Source organism: Cavia porcellus, unplaced genomic scaffold (genome assembly GCF_034190915.1).
Source record: "Cavia porcellus strain 051 isolate PalLab524CR breed Dunkin Hartley unplaced genomic scaffold, mCavPor4.1 scaffold_10, whole genome shotgun sequence".
Taxonomy (NCBI): Eukaryota; Metazoa; Chordata; class Mammalia; order Rodentia; family Caviidae; genus Cavia; species Cavia porcellus.
The window spans coordinates 44600217-44622203 of record NW_026947493.1 but is presented as its reverse complement, the minus strand read 5'-3'; the positions used below and the strand labels follow the sequence as shown (position 1 = coordinate 44622203).

The window sequence follows — 21987 nt, the reverse complement described above, 5'->3', positions numbered from 1 at the left end:
AACATTCCAAAAACCCAGAAAAAAGTTATTTTTTTCCTAAGTGACTGACAGAACTTCACAAAGTTGGAACTACATAAGCTAGAACTCTGCCCTCAGGCCAACTGGTCTATCTGAACAGGCAGCTATCTTCACAAAATAGTGCTCTATTATTCATTTAAATCATGAGTTTGCATATATTCACATTAATTTCTTATAAGTTGAAATCATATCTTTTGTACTGAAAGCTTTAAAAACAAGTTAAAGTTCCAGACTGGTATAGAGGTAAAGCTCTCAAAAGATAATTTATAATCATTCATTCATCTTCCATGGTACATTCACAAAAGAAGTTTGAAATGTCAGCAAAAAGAACTGAACAAAAGCAATAAAAAAACTCACCAAAAAGCTTTACTAAGATGCCATGAATACATTTTTTTAAGACTGATTGTCCTTGTGATCACATAGAAAAGTCAGCAGAGTTAAAAATAAAAATCAATCTTGCTTCTATAAGCACTAAGAATTTTTCCTCACAGAATATATTTCCCTAACTCATTCTTTGGGGTGTGCTTATTTTCCATTTGATAATTCCAGCTCTTCTTTATTTAAAAAGAAATTCTGAGCACACAGTACTTTGATCTTCTTTAGCTTTGGTAAAAACAGCATCTTTTCTTAGCTTGGAGATAAAAAACAATAGCTTTTCTTAGCATCCAGCTAGAGATGACTCTTTTCAAAGGATGCTTTGAACAAAAGCATGATTTTATCTGCTTCTATTTGTCAGTTTATCTGTTCATCCTTATAAACACTGTCACTATTCAGGACCTACATTTAAAAAGCCAAAACTTAGTGAAGTGATGCTAATTTCCTGTGCTGATCTTATCTAATAACTGCATTATAATTTATTTAAGGTAAAATTAAAATGAATATTAGTTATAATAACTGTCAGAGAAAATCAATTATTCTGAATTCAAATAAGAGTAAGTACAGCCCAGATGAATTAACAGATTACATGCATAACATATATGCAGCTATATTTTATTCTTAGTAAACCAAAGGTGGAGACATTTAATAGAATTATAGTACTTTTTAAATAAAAAGGAGATATGTTGCTCTCAATGTGTCGCTACAACTTCAACTTATCTGATTTGGTCTCATGTGAAATTTATGAACGTTGGCTCTGCTGATGAATTTTCTGAAGAGGTCTCCAGCAGAGTCAGCATCTGTACTTTTAAAATAGCCTGAAAATTTTTGGATATAAAACAAACTGGATTGAATATTTGAATAAATTCCAGAAAACTGATAATATCACAAAATATGATCATGTGTTGTAATTAACATGATTTCCAACTATTTATATAATACTATGTACTAAGTACAATGTACAGCTAGGACCTGGTTGCCTTCCTACTATAGAAATAGGTATGTAAATAACATATAAGCCAAAAGAAAAGGAACCAAAGAGATTGTTAAGTTTCAAAGAAAATGATTAATTTCAGCTGAAGTTGTAATTGAAGGCACCCTGCAGGAAGATAAATTTGAGATGAGTCCTTAGTACTTATGTTCTTCAGCAAATGGTAATGGTGCTAAAGTATGTCCTAGGTGAAGGTTAGGGTAAAAGAAATTTAGAAACAGCCAAATGGTAAAGGGGGTAAACACGAGCATATGAATTCTAGTTACAGAGAGTTTCTTTTCCCCTTTCACTTGAACTCAAGCCTGTGTATATCTTACAATTTTTCCTTCCCCTTTTAGGATTTCACACATGTTCTATCTGCTACAAAATAATTGCCTTCCTCACAAGTTTATCTTCCATGCCCTCTCTCCTGAGCACCATAAGCTCAATTTTACTTTCAGATCTCAGCTCCAAAGTCATTTCTTCAGTAATTCATTCCTGAAGCCATCAACCATCATTCCATTCCCAATCAAGATACATCGCCTTCTTAAACACATGAATAGTACCCAATGTCTTTACATAATTAGTCTCATATGTTTATAAATTATTGAATTTTTTCATATTTATCATAAGCTACAGATTGATTTTTAATTTTCTTTATTTTAAAGAGATTAAGACAAAAGAGGACAGAACAAAGCAGATCAGAACAATGTAAACAACACAGTACTTCACCACAAGACAACCCGATATTAACAGTAGCTACCATAATGTCTCTTTTTTTGAAATAGTTGAGAATATCTTCACATACAATAGTATGAAACATAGTAAAAGTATAAAACCATTCAAGAGAATGAAAGTATTATAGGGCATTCAGAATCAAATAACTGAAAATGAACAATGGCTACTGTATTATCTCATTTTCCATAAAAAATTTGTTTATACTATCATACATATTAAAATCCAATAAAATACAACATGATAGAACCAATGGAATTAGAAGAACAAAAGCATGGTAAAACTTCAAAGCAAGATGATATTAAATCAGCAGTGGTTGTCATAATGTCTTATTTCTTCAAAATAGCTGTTCATACCATCACAAATAATAAAATCAAACAAACCAGAATCAAACCATTCCAACTAATGAATGAAAACATTATAAGGCTTCAAAGCAATGTAATGGGGAATCATGATTACCATAAAATCTTATGTACTCTTACCATTTCTTACACTAGGGAAACTATATGGTATTTAACTACAGATTGTTCTTAGCAGGCAGCTATTGCAGTGCCTTGAATATGCAGTGATGTCCTTGATACAGAAAAGGCAAGCAGTATTTGCTGAACTAATGTTAGTATCCAGGATTTCATTTAATTTTACTTAGTACAAGAACTTGGCATTTAAGCATAACTCGTATTTTGTATATGGTAGATCATTCCTATATTTCATATATAGAAAAGAAGGCTACAAAACCTCTTAAGCATTACAACTAATTCAAATTCTTCACAGACTCCTGTCATGGGAGAATCATTTCTTAGAGAAAACAAAATGTACAAGCTTAAAAATTCTGCATTCTCAATTTGGCAGGAATTGGATGTTCATTAAAAAAAAAAACAGTTTAGAGAAACCAAAACATGGAAGCATCTAAAACCAAACAAAAACCAACTTCAATGAAAGATAATGTGGGAAAAATACAGAAATGCAATGGAGGAGACAAAGTGTCATGGAGTACTCTGTTTAATTTTTTTAAAAAATCATATCAGCTAACTTTAAAGCTGAAGCTTTGTATAGAAAAATAATTTAAGAAAAAAGAAATTTAAGAATATAAGAAAAAAATTTCTGTATGCTAATTAATATTCTCTTATATTCTGCCATTTACTTGTCCCCCAATTTTAAAGTTATATACTCTCATTGATTTAAAGCAATTTTCACAGATGTTCATCAGCAGTACACAAACATTTCTATTTCAAGCCTGGATATACTGCCTGCTATCAGATCAAGGAACAGGAAACAGTATTTTGTGTGCTGACAATGAAGGGAGAAAAGAAGAGGATGCTACAAGCATAGGGCCACGGACAGGGCATAAAGGCACAGAAGCTGAAGTTCTACTCTCCTTTCATCTTCCCCTGCCATTTGAAAGTGGCACTTAAATATGTGAAGTGGCACTAAATCCATGCCATCTTTCATATCTGCCCATGTCAGGAGTGCATACACATGGGTGCATACACACCCAAACAGATGGAGAGAACTGATATATTCATGGAGGAGTAATCATGGAAACAGTCAAAACACTTATTTCTGGTTGACATTTTTAAGCTGAAAAAACTGTCCAAAATATGTAGCACTTAGATTAGATTCTGTGTAGTAGACCGTGTTAACAAAATAAATTCCTTTCACCTCTTATAGAAAATATATGTGGGTTTTAAAAAAACATTTAAAGAAAATGTTCTATTTATTTCCCCAAAGACATACTTGAAAAGAATACTTGCTTTGAATAATTTTATTTTCATCCTGAAAATATGATTAATTTACATGTAGATACACCAAATCAGAAGTAGAAAACTGTAACTTTATGAAAATAATAAATGATGTCAACAGTTAATATAGAATGTTTTCTTTTGATTCTTTTTTCTATTTTCTGTATAACAAAAATAGTATTTAAAAATAATAATGTAGGCTCATGAAGCTTCAAGGACGACTTTGACACATGGAAAACTGTTCACATTTACAATTTATCTCATCAGTCACAACATAGTGGTGCCTTTTGTCAATAGAAAGCATGCGTTAAAATGAAAGGATTTGGTAATGATAAATTACCCATAAGTTGGGCAGGGAAAATGATGCTAATGGAGATGATGGCTCATGGCCAGAGGGAATAAAAATGAAAGTTTTAAGTACTAAAAAAGGAAAAAAACACTAGAGTATCTTCAAGAAACTCGGGTTGGGGTCACCACACATATGGCAGGGCTCCCCAGAAGCTCTCAGTCTTTATTTCTACAGAAGACTGGAGGCAAATGGGAGCCGGCTGGTCTCAGCTCACTTCATTAATGACTTACTGCCCTTGTGAAAACTTTAACCATTTTGAATATTATTTGCATTTGATACGTGAAATACAAAAGGTCAGTATTAATTCAATGAAAATTTTCTACTGGCTTCTCCACTGCCTTACAATTAAATCCAAAACTCTCACAAGGGCTATCTATATCCATGCATAATCAGGCTCTGGTCATATCTCTCACCAAGTATCATTCTTTTTGTGCTAGAATCCACTGGCTTTTTTTTTTTTCCTTTACTCTACTATGATCAGCCTGTTCCTGTTATGTGCAGACATCATCAACTCACTGTTTTTGGAAAAAAACTTCTCTCATATTTTGGCAAGGCTTTCTCCTCATGATTCAGTCTCATGTTCAAATACCATCTAATCATTAGTCATCCTTAATGTCTCCCAAATTAACAACTTCTTGGTATCAATTTGTTTTATATGTTCTTCACTGTAATTTTCATGATCTTAAATACTGTGTCTATAATTTACTTTATTTCCTATATTATATATTCTCACAAAAGTGGCAACTTTTGCTACACTGCATGAATGGATGACTGCTGGTCCAGAATCAGACTAATTGGGGTTATATCTGACACCAGCATACAGTAAAAGAGAATTTGTTGTCTGTGCATGCTTTCTGTGCAAAATATGCATTCATTCTGTCACTGGGATTGCCTTATATAGCATAAAATATAGACATTAAAGAGAAAAAGATGTCTTTGATTTAAATCCCAGTTTCATCACTTATGATTCAGGTAACATTAAGCTCCTCTTTAAATGGGGATGCTAACACGGAGCTCAGTAGGCTTTTAAGAATTCCACACATTTCACTTAGTACAGTGTTGTGACTGCCTCTTGATTTATTCATAAGATTGTGATTATCATTTCCTTTTAAGTAGGAAATTACTTCTATCTATCCGTGGCTGTTCTGAAGCAATCTCTCTGTCAAGCATAGAACCCTTGGTTTTGGCTTATTCAGTATCTTTCACTGATCAGTGGTGTTGCGCCCATTCAGAAATGAACAGATGCCCTGACTTTGGCTAATAAACACTTCCCAGTCCTTTGCCAATGCTGGTGGGGCTGGGAGCACCTTGTCTTTTGAAAACATAACATCAGTTTGTAGTAACCATCTTTACACAAACAAAGAGGCTAAAAGGGAGTTGAAAAGGAAGCCCACACAGAGGAAAGGAGTGTCAATAAATGAACAGAGGAACGGTATTGCTAAGGAACTTGTATCTATCTATGCCAATGCATTATTTTTGCTTATGCTAGTTTTGAGTTTGGCTTCTAAAATTTATAATCTAAAATATGTTTCCTAGTCAAACAGCTTTGTTGTAAGTCTAAGGAGGATTTTCAAAATGGATTTTTCTGTGTTCCAATTAGTAAATAAGTTAATGTCTAGGCTAAAACAGTTTTAAGTCCAAGTGTGAAAAAGGCCTCTAGTGTCATGAGGAAAGATGATGGGGCTAGTTTTTAAGAGGAGCAGTAAGTGTCTCTTGAAATGGCAATGTTGGCTGTGCAAACCATGAAGAGATTGTGCATGAGCAATTTAGAAGTTTTTGAGCTTATACAATAACCAAAACCATTAAGGGTTAATGAATATCTATCTCATTCAAGAAACAAGCAGGAAGAGAATGCAGTATTGGACAAAAGAAGGAAGATAATTGCCTTCCAGTGTAAATGAAATCTGATACACAACAGGGGGTCATTGCTGGGAAGGACACTCAATTTATACTAAGAATTTATAAGTTTAAAAATGCTTTTTTCAAGGAAAGTGACATTAAAGTGTTTTATTACTGAAATAAAATAGCATGTTATTAATCATGTGCTATTTTATTCCTAAAGAATCACTAACAAATAGCTTATTAAGTATTACATTTACACAAATATACATTCCTGTTGATAAAAGAAGATCCTTGGGGTAAGAATAGCTTCTGCCAATTATACCTAAGTACTTTAATGTAACTAAACATGCATTTCTGGAGTTATTTATACAGAAGCACCTTGATAAACACAATGGCACACCAAGATAAATTTATCCCTCATCTCAAAAATCTTACATTGCAATAAAGATGAGAAAGCTGTACACATAACTGTATTACCAAGAAGAAGAAGAAGTGAATCTGATGTTAATCATAAAGCAAAATGAACGGCTTGGAGATGGATGAGATACTCACCTAGGTGTGAGACAGTGGCTCGGAAATTTGACTATGTGAAAGAATAATCAGGAAAGCTTGTTACAACTCAGATTTCTGGGCCCACCCCAGAGTTTCTGGCACATTTGCAGATGATATTGGTACTTGGATTATCCTTTGAGAACTGTGAATCTAGTACTCATCTTCAGTTCTGGCTCACCATTCTAATCTTGTAGGGAGCGCTAGTGCTCAGATTCACTCCAGCACCAAAATTTTTCAAAGTTATTTTACGTATGTGAATCTACAAGAGTAGAACATTGAATCCTACATGTAGTTGATCAACAGTTGGAGACAGAGAAAAGCAAGTGCTGGTGAAGGACAAGGAGTCATCAAAAAGGACAGCTACACTGCACATGCTTAGGAAAGAAAGTTGGCCCACAGAGAAAAGACGTGTAGGGTGAAGCCATGAAAGATAATCACTAAGGAGCTTGAGACTCCTTTGATGGGCAGTTAGAAATCCTTAAAGCCCTGAGGGCAGAAAGGTCATGAAATGGAAGCACAATCCTGAGATTAATGTGACGTCAGTGCTCAGAGACTAGGAGATTAGTCAGGATGCTGTAGCAGTTCTCTATTTTCTCAAACTGGTGTTTAGGGATGTATGCTCAGGCTCATGCACTCTGCACATATACCCTATGATTTTGGATTCTCCATTGAAAGATAACTGAAAAACAGATTTTATTAGTTATGAAGGCAACTTCTCTTCTATGACAAAAATTGTCACGATTTTCAAAGATTGAACTTAAGGTGCGTAAGTCACTGTTACTCAGGAGGCGTATTTGTTAGAATTAAAGGTTATTATTTTCTTTCTCATGAAAAGAGTCAGTTTATTACATGACTTTGAGAAATAATATCTAAAAATGAAACAGGGCAGTCAGAATCATCAGTATCCTCAATCACATTTAAAGAGGAAGAGAAAATTAATCAGAAAAGATCTTCAGTATTTGAGTCTGAGAGCTTTAGAAAATGATAGGATGGTGGATGAAGTAGAGGACCTAACAGACAGGACAGGTTTGTGATATGGGAAAGAGGCAAACCATTTTTAGTGGAAGAAAGGCCTACACACTGGTCAGAAGCAACATACGCACTGTTGGGCATTTTACAAAGAAATTTATCTTCATAATTTGGTCATGGTATAAACAAAAATTTAAAACTGCCACAAGATTATTCTTAATTATTAGAATTCAAGGTAGAATAAAAATATGCTTTAAAAAATATAAGTCTTATAGCTTGGGATATAACACAGTGATAAAGTGCATTCCTGGCATGCATGAAGTCTTGGACTGGTACTTACAACTGTAAAAAATAATTAAGTGTCCAGTAATTTCAAATATGGATGTCAGTAAAATAATTTGTAAGAGACATGTACTAATAAATATAAAAATTTAAAGCTTCTGAATTAATTTCCCCTTTACTGTCTGAGATTAATTTTCCCTACTAGTCATCATTCACTATTATTAGAAGATATTAAGTGAAATCCATATATCTATTTGAAAGAGCCTATTTTTCCAATACCAATGACATGTCTTGTCCTGTCTTCATGTGAAGCATACTCTTTTCCTTGGGAGAAGATACTGGCTTTCAACAGTTCAGGAGGGAATCTACTCTCCTTTAATTTACCAAGCTTCCTTTTGAACTCTAAAATGTCAAGATGTTTTCACTGGAAATAGTCTTATTATATATTTAATCCTCTCATTTTATGTTCAATAGAAGCAAAATAACATGAAAAATTCAAAAAGCTTTTAATTATTTTTGTTTTTTATTTTAAAGAGGAAAAATAAAATAAAACAAGAGTTTTTAAAACAGGCTAGTACGAGAGTAACAATGATTAATACATTGGACATTGTTATCTTTATAGTAGTTACTCAGAGTACAAGATACAGGAATGAAATACTGTCTAAACAATATTAGCACAAATCTTTCTTTTCAATGAACTAAGAGAAACTAGCCCAATAAGTATCTTTGCTTATTGTATGTATACATATATTTTGCTTTTCCCTAACATCTTTTCTCTTTTACCCATCAGAGTAGTTCTTTTCTTTTGAACAGTTTCTTTCTAAGTCACAATAAATACTGTACATTTTGGATCTTGTTTATGCATTCAGATTCTCACACTAGTGAGGCAATATGATGTTCACACATGCAAGTCTGATTTATTTCACCTGTAAGTATGGTCTTCAGTTGTATCCATTTACCTATTTACCATTTACCTCAAGTGTATTCTTCTTGAAGGCTCCATCATATAAAAGAAATATCTCTTTTATACATTCCTTGGTTGATGGGCATTTGGGTTGTCTCCAAGACGTACGTATTACAAATTGTGCTGTTATATACACAAGTGCACACATATTGTTGTGGTATGATGTTTTCAATTCTCCTGGGAGATACTCAGAAGGGGAATATCTCAGTTGAATGGCATCTCTAATCCTACATTTTTAAAAGGAATCTCCACATTGATTTCTACAGTGGTTGTACTAGTCTACACTCCCACCAACAGTAAAGAAGGATTCCTTTTTCCCTTATTAGGCTCTTTTAAAAACTCTTGTTTTATTTTTTCTCTTTAAAATAAAAAAAATAATTGAGAGAACTTTTTTGGATTTTTCATGTTATTTTGCTTCTAATGAACATAAAATGAGAGGATTAAATATATAATAAGCATTTGTTATTGGTTGATTTCTTGATAGACATTCTTTCTGGAGTGAGACAGAATCTCAGAGATGTTATAATTTGCATCTCTTGGATGATCAATGATGTTGAACATTTTTTCATGTATTTATTTGCCACTTGTATATCTTCATCTGAGAAGTATGCGTTCATCTCAGATGCCGTATTTTGGACTGGGTCTTCGAATTTGAGGAGTCTGATTTTTTTTCAATTCTTTGTATGTCTAGATATACGACTTTTGTCTGAGGGACAACTAGCTATAATTGTTTTCCCATTCTGTGAGCTGTCTTTTTACTCTATTGGTGATTTATTTGATTGTGCAAAAGCTTTTTAGTAAGGTGTGATCCCATTTGTTGATTCTTTGTATTTCTTGTGCAGTCTGAGTCTTGCTCATGATGTCTCTTCCCACGCGTATGTCTCCAAGATTTCTACCTAGTTTCTCTTCTAGGAGACTGAGTGCTTCTGTTCTAACATTTCAATCTCTGAACTATTTTGATTTCAGTTTACTGCATGATGAAAGAGGTGGGTTTGGCATGTGGAGTGCCGATTTTTACAGCACCATTTACTAAAGAGACTTTTTTCTTCCAGTGAACATACATCTATTCTGTTCCAATGATCCTCAGGTCAATTTTTTTGCCACAATACCATACTAATTTTATCAAAGTAGCTTTGTAGTAGAATTTAAGTTTCAGGTTGTGATGCTGTTGGCTTGTTTTTGTTGCCCATAATTGCTTTTGCTATTCTAGGTCTTTTATGGTTCCAAATGAATTTTAGGAATGTTTTCTCTAGTTCTGTGAGATACGGTAATGCTATTTTGATTGGGGTTGCATTAAATCTGTATACAATTTTTGGAAATAGGTCCATTTTCACTACATTGGTTCTTCCTATTCATAAGTAAGAAATATTTTCCCATTTCTGATATCCTTTTCAATCTCCTGGGTTGTTTTATTTTGTTTTGTTTTGTTTTGTTTTGTTTTGTTTTAGAGCACTGTAGTTTTCAAGGTCTTTTATTTCCTTTGTTAGACTGATTTCTAAGTATTTCATTTTTCTAGATGTTACTGTGAAGGACATGGCTTCCCTAATTTCCCTCTCTGTGAGTTTGCTGCATGTGTATAGGAATTTTATTCATTTTTGAGTATTGACTTTCTCTAGGGCTACATTACTGAATTTGGCTATTAAATCTACAAGTCTTTTGGTAGACTTTTTGGGATCATCTATGTAATAGAGTATCATGTCATGAGAAAATAATGATAATTTAAATTCTTCCTTTTTTTTTTTTTCGTTTTCATTTTGAAAGTATACAACAGAAGAAGTCAGAATAAAGCCAACTAAGATTGTACAGTGAAATTGGTACAGAAGTTCACAGCAGGTTACCAGGATAACAGTAATAGGTATCACAGTATATTTTGTTACCTTTATAATAGTTGTTCTTTCAATCATGTATATCAAAATAAGATGACATATAGAACGTTATAGAACTTATCAAAACAGAATATTGAATAGAGCAGTAACATTAATCAGAAAAGAGCAAAACAGTAATAAAAATATTTGCCTTCAAAGAAATGGTAGAAGGAAGTCCCCCTTATTTGCTATGGTCAACCTCCCAGGAGATACTCAGGTTTCTGGTTTCCATTTGCTAATGGGTGGGGGGTGGGAAGGAGAAGGAGGATAGGGGAAGTGGGATATTTGACTCTAGGCCATGTAGCAGTAGGTTCACTATTGCTAAGCAGGGAGGCAGGATGGTCATTTGCTTTCACAGCATCCTCGGTTCCAACATGGCATGGATTTCCGGAGATACTGCTAGTTCTCCCCCTGGAAGGGCTGCAGTCTGCCACCCTGCCTCCACTTACCAGGGAGGGGAGGTGCTTGCTTGGCTTCCCAGAGTCCTAAGTTCCAACATGGCGTGGATTTCAGGAGACACTCAATTCTTTCTTTCCTATCCTTATTCCTTTTATTTCTTTCTCTTCTCTAATTACTCTGGCTAATGTTTCTAGAATGATATTGAATAAGAGTGGTGACAGAATGTGTCTTGTTCCTGATTTTAAAGTTTTCAGTTATTGATTGGTTAGTATATTAGCTGTTGCTTTGTCATAAATGACTTTTATTGGATTGAGGTAAAGACCATCTATGTCAATTTTTTGTAGGGTTTTTTACTATGAATGGTTTTAGTCTTTGTCAAATGCTTTTTCTGCATCTATTGAGATGATCATGTGATTTTTATCTTTGGTTCTGTTAATATGGTGTGTTACATTTATTGATTTGTGTATGTCAAATCATTCCTGCATCTCTGGGATGAATCCTACTTGGTCACAGTGCCCGATCTTCATATTGGTTTGCTGCATTATGTTTGCCATTATCTTATTTAGGATTTTTGGATCTATGTTCATAAAGGAGATTACCCTGTAGTTTTCTATTTTGATTGGGTTCTTCTCTGGCTTTTTAATTGGGGTAATACTTGGTTCCAGGAAATGATTCTGGAAGTATACCTATTCTTTTGATTTTCTTAAAGAGTTTCAGCATTACTGGCATCAGTTCTTTTCTAAATTTCTTGTACAATTCAGCAGTGAATCTACTAGGGCCTGGACTTTTCTTTGTTGGTAAATTTTAAATTATACTTTCAATTTCACTGGCTGGTATAGAGTTATTTAGAATTTTTATATCTTCTTGCTTTAGTTTTGACTGTTGGATTGTGTCTAGGAATCTGTCCATTTCTTCTGTGTTTCCCATCTTATTACAATATAAGTTCTAGTAGTAGGTATTGGTGATATTCTGAATTTCTGTAGGATCTGTTGTGATTTCCCCCTTTGCATTCCTAATTACTTAAATTTATGTTTTTTCTTTCCTCTCTTTGGTGAAGTTTGCTAGTGGCTTTTTTCAATTCTATTCTTTCAAGTAACCAATTTCTTGATACATTCTTTGTACAGTTTTCGTAGTCTCAGTTGCATTAATTTCTGCTCATCTTTATAATTTCCTCATTTGTGCTTTGAAGTTGATTTGTTCTTTTTTCTAGAAGTTTGAGGTACAATACTACATTGTTTATTTGAGCTTTTTATTTTCCTGATGTGATAGTTCATTGTTATAAATTTCCTTCACAGGACTGCTTTGACTGTATCCCATAAGTTCTGGTATTATGGGCATTATCATTTAATTATATATAGTTTAATTTCATATTTAATTTCCTCTGTGACTCATCGGTTGCTTAGAAGGGTACTGTTCGATTTCCATGTGTTTGTATAATTTTTGTGATTTCTTTTTGTTGTTGTTGATTTCCACTTTCATTGTGCTATGGTCAGATAGTATGCATGGGATGATTTCAGTTCCTCTACATTTACATAAGCATGTTTTGTGAGTTAATAAGCAAATGGTTTTAACTCATTAATCAAAAGAAACCATGATTTGCAAAAGAAACCATCTCCTTGATTTGAGGGTTTGTGTTGAGAACTCTGCTGTTAATTCTAATGGGCTTTCCCTTATAGGTGATTTGTTTCTTTTTTCTAGATGCTTTTAATATTTTGGTTTTTGTGCTGAATTTCTGGACTCTTTATTATTACATGCATGGTTTATTTTGGAGAATGTTCCATATGAGAAGTTTTTGAGTGGGACACTGTAAACATCTACCAAGTCCGTATGTTTACACACTTTGTTTAATTCTGATATATCTTTGCTAATTTTTTGTCTAGTTCATCTATCTGTGAAAGTGGGGTATTAATGTTCTCTAGTGTAACTGTGTTAGTGTGTATTTGGTTTTCCAGGTCTATTAATATTTGTTTTATGTAATGGGGTATACATACCAGTGTTTGGTGTGTGTGTGCGCACACACACACACACACACACACACACACACTTTTTCTTAGAGTTTTCCCTTAACAAGCATATAGTGACCTTCTTTGTCTCTTTTGATCAGTTTTGGCTAAAGTTAAAAATAGGATAACTATCCTTGTTTTTTCTGGGTTTCTGAGGTGTGGAGAATTGTTTTCATCCTTTGACTTTTAGTCTATGAATTTTGTTATGGGTTAATTGTGTTTCTTGAATATGAGATACTGCTACATCTTGTTTCTTGATCCATTCTGCCAGGAGGTTTCTTTTGATTAATGAGTTCAAACTATTTGCATTGAGGGTTATAACTGTTAAGGTACTGGCTTATCTTTTTCATATTATATTCCTGTTTCTGGTTCCCTATCTTTCGCCTATGCTAAATTACTTGCCCTGCGTGGCATCTTTTTTCTATTGGTGCTCTTGTATTTGTGGTTTTTGAATCTTTCTAATAACACCCTTCAGAGAATTCTGTACAGCTGGCCTGGTGGCCATGAATCTTCAGTTGTTCTTGTCTTATTTCTCCACCAAGTTTGAAAAATAGCTTTCCAGGCAGGGTACATCAGTCCATATTGAAGATTGTGTTTTGTTATAGCTTAAATTACCTCACTCCAAGCTCTCCTTGATTTGAGGGTTTGTGTTGAGAAGTCTGCTGTTAATTCTAATGGGCTTTCCCTTATAGGTGATGTTTCTTTTTTCTAGATGCTTTTAATATTTTGTTCTTGTGCTGAATTTCTGGACTCTTTATTATTACATGCATTGGTATCAACTTATTTTGATGATAGCTATTTAGAGTTCTATATGCTTTATTTATTTGTATGTCAAATTCTTTATCCGTGTTTGGTAAGTTTTCTGCCATTATTTCTGTGAAGAGATTCTGAATGGCTTTTGCACTGACTTTGGCTTTCTCACTGACTCTAGTTAACGGTGCTTTTCTTTGTTTCATATTTTAACGGTTAGATTATTTTTTGTGTGTGATCTCTTGCTGTTTCTTTTTATGGTCACTTACTGCAAGCTTGTCTTCTAGATCAGACATTCTATTCTTACCTTCTTTCAACCTGTGGCTTATACTTTCAATGGAGTTTTTAATCCCCTGTATTTCTGTTTTTGACCTGTTTCAATGATTGCATTTCCATTGTTTTCCCAAGCTCTATTTTTCATGTGTCTGTTTTTATGTCTTTCATTGTCATTGTTATTTCTTTTCTGTATCTTTGAGAATGTTTTTCCTTCTTTAATCTAAATTTCCTTTATTTAAATATAAAAATCTGTTTCGAAATTGGCTGAAATAAAAATCACATTTTTTCATATGTCAGCTCATGGCCACACACAGTACAAGTCTTGAGGAACATGTCATCTTCTAAGTTTTCTTCTGGTCCATACATGTGTTGATGAGCAACTGTTTCTCTTTTCCACACACTGTTGCTTACTTCTCATTGCAATTCTTTCTCTTTAATCAAACTTCTTCTGCTTCATTTTTCCTCGGTTTTCTTGTCTCACTTCCTTTGCTTCTTCTAGTCCTTCCTGACTAGAGTTTCATATCTCCCCACTGTGAATGATGAGGATTCTTCTTCACTATAAATTTAAGAGCTGGTGCTCTTTTTTTCTAAATCACAATTTTTAAAAAGGTATTCTTATCTTGCTTCTGTTTTGATAATAAGCTTATGTTTCTCATCAGGATCTCTGCAGTTACCACAACTTGTCAAACCAAAGTGATTCAGAAGATAGGAATCCATAAATTCTCACATTTTTCACATATTGTGTAATTAAATCCCATAACTGGTCCTGGTTGATGAACACTGTTTCCAACTTTATGTTCTTCTTCTTCCAGTTCCAAAATAAAGCCCCCTTTGGTGTCAATGATTTTGGGGGTTGCTTTTACATTTGTCATCCTTCCAGCAGCTACAGCAGCTCTGTCGCTGGATAGGGCCTGGTCGCCAACTGGGCCTCGCATAGCACCAGCGCCCTGCAGCTTCTGCTGGCTGCTTGGTGCAGTTTCGGGGAGGAAGGCAGCTCCACTGGCTGCTCTGAAGCCACAGGCTCCAGAGATGCCACCTCAATCTCCCCCCGTCTCCAGCCTGTCCCTGCGCGCTAGACGGGCCCACAGCTTGGCCAACGTGCTGGCACAGTCCATGGTGGAGGGTATTTTTTCCTATAGCCTCTTCTATTTGTTTTTTCACTTCTGTTTGGGTGGTTGGCTTCTGATTTTCTCTATCTCTTTGTACTCTGCACTTGTCCTGAATGGGCTTTGCATTTGCGGTTACATTTTGCTTTTTTGTCTTATCATTTCTATTTTCTATTTTTTAATGTTACTTTGTTTTCTGTGTTGATGTATGTAGATTTCTTATGTTAGATAGCTTCCTCTCTGGGACTGAGGCTTTCCTAGGAAATGTCTTCAGGATATATAAGTGGTTCTTGGTATATATGTCTATCCCAAGAACTTACCTTCCCAGTATAGTAAGCATGTGAAGTTTCCTTCTACTTGACTCAGGGTCTATTCCTTTGGTACTGGATTATGGTGACGATTATGAACCCTTATAATCCAAATGTTGTCATATGGAGGAGAAAAACTAAATATAACAGGTAACATCCTATTAAAGTAGTACAGTTAGCAGTAACAACAGGCTCAAGCACAACCTGGTTACTGACAAACTGTAGTAACTATTAGCCTGATATTAACCACAGGAGCAAAACTATGGAACGCTTCACGAATTTGTGAGTCATCCTTGCACAGGTGCCATTCGAATCTTCTCTGCATCATTTTAACTTTAGTATACGTGCTGCTGAAGTGAGCACAGTTATTTTTATTTGGAATATGTGTAGCCACTAGGATATTTGAAACTGAAACATTATATAAGAATTTGTATCAAAATAAATATGATTACCAATAATCATGCAATAAAAATATCACAAATACTTTTCACATGTTAATAATACAGAAACTTACCTAAAAACAAACAAACAAACTCAGGATCACATACCTGAGCTTCTGGTTGTACTGTTTGACCTTTTCCAATGAAGCTGCGTTTATCTGGGCTTGAAATTCTTCCACTGAAACATTGTCTCTGTAGTAATATCCTTCCATGCTCTCCAATGCTGTGTAAACAGGATAATATCCTTTTTATGCAATTATATAACTCAATTTTTCCATATTTAGTCAAATTGTATTGATTATTGGACTATTCATGAAATAGCACCAAGATTATTACATATCTGTGAAAGAAACTGTATTTAATTAGTCCAAAAATGAACAAACACTGTTCTTCTGCTCTCAAAATAAACATCAAACAGCAAAATGTCATCAAATTTTTCTGTTAAGTATGCAAAGAAAATTTCTAGTTTAGACTGTCTTCTATTTTTAAAACATTTGTATGCACTGTAGAAGACTGGAATATGCCACCCCAAAATATTCTTCTTTGGCAGAAGGATTATTTTGAGCTCATTATTTTGAGAAACTGCAAACACAGGAGAAACTCTGAAAACAATGTGGAGGTCACCTTTTGTAGAAAAATTTTGTACCTACAAAGAAATTTTCACTTGGAAGTGTATCTCCCTCTTGGTATCAAGAAAGAAAGATGACTAAATCCTAAGAGACTGATCAATGGAGATGTTGACTTAAATCAGCAGAACAAACATTATTCTCTTTATTCTGTGCTCTTCCTAGTAACCTTATAATTGAGTCTTCTTTCTATTCTGTCTTTATTTCAATAGTTAATAAAGGAATATAAGGTAGGTAGATCTCTTCTCTGAAGGGATACTTTCCAAAACCTCCAGAGGTTGGCTGAAACTATGCACAGTGTAGAACCCTACATACACTGGGTTTTTCCTGTGCACACATACACAATATAATGCCATTTCCATCCTCTTTATCACATTGCAGATGTAACTTTACTGTTTGAAAATTAGCACCAATTTTTTTCTTTATAATTTCATAGGTAGAAGAATTATTCTCACTTTAGATCTCACTAAATTAAGAAGTTTCATCTTATTTAAAGGAAGCCCTTTTGGATTTCCCTTTGTCAGCATCACTATTCTTGTGCTCTAGAGCCATTATTAAGTAAAATGAGGATTATGTAAACACAAGCACAAGTCTGCAGAAATCAACTAAGTGACTAACCAGCAGGTGCTCCATGCAAGCCTGGATATGCTGGACAAAAGGAGGATTCATGTCCTAGCTGGGTTAAAACACACTGCAGTACTATCGATGATGTTTAATTCAGAAGTCATGAATTATTTCTAGAATTTTTGATTTAATATTTAAAGACCACAGCTGACTACGTAGCTGAAACCATAGAAAGCAAAAACACAGATTAGAGGGACCACCTTAATTTTGAAGTTACCTCCTTAAAAATCTTCTCAATTTTGGGGGCTATCTTTCAATATATGCATGAGGTATGTCATTAAACATCCATTTGTTTGCTCTTGTTAATCTATTTTTAAAGGGTATACCCTTACTAAGAACTGTCACGTTATTATAGGCAGTTAAGTTAGAAATTAACACACAGTCAGAGAGAAACTTGGCCCTCAACGAAGTCAGCATCAAACAAAAACAAAAACATAAAACAAAACAAAACAAAACACGAGGGTTGTGATTAAAGGTACATCTGAAGAAAACCAGGCCTCAAGATGAAGATGGAATGAGCATGGATACATGACTCCCTCAGGGATACTTTAATTAGCATCACCTTATCCACCAACTTATCCTGAAAATCTAGGCGCTTTTCTCCCCTTATTTCAAATAAAACTCTCCTAACCTCTTCCTTTGGTTCAGTCTTTCACTCCTTGATGTTGTGGAACCTGACTGGCACATTTGGCATATAATTGGTCAGGAGTTACTTTTCTCCTATGTCATTTTAGATGTCCCATAAAGATAACTGGAAAGAGGTAAGAGTTTGCTTTTGTTCTTGGCACCCCTAAATATTTTGGCTGGATTCTGGACTGTGACTCTCTAGATAATCAAACTTGTCACCTCTCATTTGCTAGTTGCATATGCATTTTGTTGGTTGTGTACACCTTGTTTTTTTGTCCAAATGATAAAAGGTTTAAGCTATGATGGTTTTTATTTGTGTTTCAGGCTTATTTGGTAGTTACAAGATGCCTTTGGCCCTTATTATGTACAGATATCTTCTGGGAATGATTTTTGCCTAATGGCCTGCCCAGTGTGTCTGCACTCAGCCAGAGGCTATGGGACAGGTTTTGCACGTTCACCTCTGTAGGGATGTTATCAGTATACTCTTCCTTTCCAACTGAAGGCTCCTGAAACTTAGAAAGTGATGTCTCATGTATAAGGGCACTGAAGATAGGCATGCCTTTATAGACTACATAATTCCCAATCACCGGTTGGATGGGAATTTGAATCCATGCTTTTCCAGGGAGGCACACCTGAGGGTTTTGGGAGATTTGGTGCCTGGGTAAAGATTTCTCCTAAGATTGGCAAGACAGACTCATCCTGAGACACAAGTGGGACATAAATGATCTCTGGGTGATACTACAATGAGCTACTTTCAAAAGGACACATGTTTATGAGACCAAAACAATACAGTTTAAAGGTACCGCTTCGATATGTTCTTTAATTTCCTTTTTCTCTCTTTCTCTCTCTCAGAAAATGGAACAGTCATTCAGCTTCTTTGATTACTAGAGCTCAGTCTTGGAAAGGGTTTGGTTTTGAACAGGTGAATGGTAAAGATTGGGTATGTGTGCCGTGCAGATGGTCACTCTTCTATTCTGCCCCTGCTCTAAGAAATACAATATATAGAAGTAGCGCTCCGTCCACAGTAGTTCTCTTCTGTAGCTGCTGGATTCCAGGACCAGGCTTCCCAAATGGTGATTTCCCCCGTCTCCGCAACCTTTCCAGAAGAAAGCTGGCCTTTACTGTTAACTCTGACTTCTCCCTGGGCCATATTTTTAAAAACTGGTCTAGATGTAATCTTCAAACGCAAAAGTTTTATCCCAAGTTTATCATCCCTCCTGCCCTTAGGCAGAACTGGAAATTAACTCTCCTCACTTCGCTCTCCCCTCAAGAATGCTGCTACACAGGGCAGACTGGTTTACAGCAAAAGATGAGTTCACTGATAGAACAAAAAACATTTGGAGGGCCTCTTAGAGTTAATAACTGCAAGTGTTAAGGGACGGCCACAACCTTCAGTTCCAAGAGGACTGCCTCTCTCGCCATGATTTCTCTCCAGAACATGTCCCCAGGCTGGCTCTCAGCTAATTTAAATTCACTGGTAAAGAATAGAAATGTCTTTAGAGTTGGTAACATATTTCCATTTGGGACTTCCGGTGTCATGGCTGCCCTGACCACAACGTAGTGCTGAGAATTTCTGTCCCGGCTAGACTGCTTACTGAGACTTCTATGGCCTACAGGCCTCATGGAAGGACTCTTACAGACCGGAAAGACACACAGTATTGTAAGAAGCAGGAGAAAGTCTCTCAAGGAGACGAGTGGGGATCTTCAGAGTTGAGTCACCAACAAATCTGGATGTAGTACCATTTTGCGTGGCAGAGATAACATCCGCACCCCCTCTCACGGTCACTGTGCTGACGCGATTCTAGGATCTTTTAATATATTATGGAGGATGTCAAAGATGTAAGATCTAGCCAATTGCTCAGTACACACAATTAAGTTGCCATTTGACTCTTCCGGGAGAACATGGCGGACAGATAACAGCAACTACCTGCGGCTCTCTGAAAGACTCGGCTCAGAAGCCAGGAATGGTGCGGACTAAGGAGACATAAGCAGGTGGAGATATGCTCTGCTGACTCAGGAACGAACTGGGCTGAGAGAAGCCAACTTGGAATGCAGTCCTGGTGCTAAAACAGGAACAGAAAAGACTCGGTGTGGAGGCTGGAACCGCGCCATTGTAAGCCGCGATTTGGGTTTCCCGCCGCGCAGTGGCTGGCTGCCTCTACAGCGGCTCGGCAAGGGGAGAGACGTGCAGAAGCTCTGAGAACGGCAATCTGCGAACGGCAGGGAGGCGTGCACTGACTTATGGTGAGGTGAGTGAGAGAAACTGACACTCTACCACAGTTTGACTCCAGCAGAGGACTTTCTGGGCCCGAGCAGTCCTGCGGGAGCAGGGCGCGGTGGCGACTCCAGCCACACATCCCCCTCTCGGGCGGGATTGGTGAAAAGTGCCTGGCCTGCGTGACGCTGCCGGCGGACCTGGTAGACTGTCCCAACCCAGATCCCAGAGCCTGACGGTGGCCGGGAGGGGAGACGCGTAGGCTGCCTGGTCCGTAACTCCCTGGTGCGCAGCGGTGAGCAGGAACACCTAACTGGCGCAATTCGATAAGGCTGTGGCTGACTGGGAGAGAAGCTGGGCCTCTTATATAAGCTTGCATATATAAGGAACAGAGAAGAAGAGGCAGCATGGGAAGAGGCAGCAACAAGAAAGTCTCCTCGGCCCCCAATTCTGAGAAACAGGCAATAGCAGACACCGCACCAATACACATAAGGCACCATATAGAGAGCCTCATAGACCAATTCAGGAATGAAGTTATCAACGACCTGAAGCTAGAAGTATGCAGAATAGTTAGAGAAATGCTAAGCACCACCCAAGAAAAAACAGGTGATGGAATGGAAGAACAGAAAAAAAGGGGAGAATTGTTTGATGGAGAAAACAGAGAAAGCATAGAATACGTGAAGCAGGTTCAAAGGGACTACCAAGATACTAAGAAGTCTATCGAAGACTGGCATAACAGCTTGAAAGAAACTAAGGACAGACTATCTGAACTGGAGGGCAGACTTGTAATATGGGAGAATGAAATGAAAAACTTCTTAAAAATAACAAAGAAACAAACAGCAATAATACAAAGACAAGAAGATGATAAGAGGATCCATAACTTAAGGATTAAGAACATAAAAGAAGAAGTAGGGATGCAAACAAGTGAACTACAAAAGCTACTCACAGAAATAATCCAGGAGAATTTTCCTAATTTAGCAAAAGGTAAAGATACTCAGATGTATGAGGCATACAGGACCCCAGCTACCTACAACCCAAACAGAGCAACACCCAGGCATATAATAATAAAAATTCCAGAAATTCAATACAAGAACAGAATATTAAAAGCTGTAAGAGACAAGAAACAGACCACTTACAAGGGAACACCCATCAGAATTACAGCAGATTTCTCTGCACAAACCATCAAATCACGAAGAGCGTGGGGGGAAATAATTCAAGCATTGAAAGATAATAATCTCCAGCCAAGATTGAGATATCCTGCACAACTGTCCCTGGAAATTGATGGAAAAACAAGGTGCTTCCAGGATAAAGAGGAACTGGGGGAATTTGCAACCACCAATTCAACTCTACAGAAAGTATTGCAGGATATTCTAAAAAAAGAAAAATACAAAGAACCCAGAAATAGTGGCGGGGAGGCCACAACAAATGGAGCAGAGAACAAAATGAAGAAGACAAACTGACAGCTACTGACAGAAAAAGAGCTTAACAGAAATGAGGCAGAGAAGATTGGATGATAGGAACAGCTATTTTGGAGAAAATGACATCTTAATAGGTAATACTGATTTAGTATCATCTTGTTTTGAAGTCTCATCTAGCTTTTGTCCTTCTGTCTCCAATGGTCTAAATAGGCTGTCTCTTATTGGATTTTATTATGTACGATAGTATAAGCAAAAACCTTTTAAAGACAAGGAGATTATACAGAAACCATTGTTCATTTTCTGTTAGTCGATTCTAAATACTCTGTAATGCTGTCATTCTCTTGAATGGTTTTACATTGTTTTGATATACTTAATGCTACAGTATACGAAGTTGTACTCAAGGATTTCAAAGAAAGAAACAATATGGTAACTACTTTTAGGTTAGGATTATCTGGTGGTGAAGCACTATTCTGCTTAAATGGTTATGTTTTGATCTGCGCTGTTTCGTTGTTATGCCCTCTTTTATCTCAATCTC

General features: G+C 36.0%; 1 protein-coding gene, 1 non-coding gene and 1 pseudogene across 2 annotated transcripts in view; all 3 read right to left on the bottom strand.

The window, feature by feature from the left end:
• The window catches only part of Prex2 (phosphatidylinositol-3,4,5-trisphosphate dependent Rac exchange factor 2), a 310793-nt gene that overhangs the window by 60792 nt on the left and 228014 nt on the right, over window positions 1-21987 (bottom strand). The window contains exon 35 of the mRNA XM_063257426.1: window positions 16051-16165. Within this exon, the coding sequence (XP_063113496.1) occupies window positions 16051-16165 (115 nt within the window). The remainder of the gene's footprint in view (window positions 1-16050; window positions 16166-21987) is intronic.
• LOC134477895 (DNA repair protein complementing XP-A cells-like) lies at window positions 10298-16042 on the bottom strand (annotated as a pseudogene).
• On the bottom strand, window positions 15759-15865 carry LOC111753298 (U6 spliceosomal RNA). The gene has a single exon (XR_002789389.1). It is a non-coding gene; the product is annotated as a U6 spliceosomal RNA (small nuclear RNA).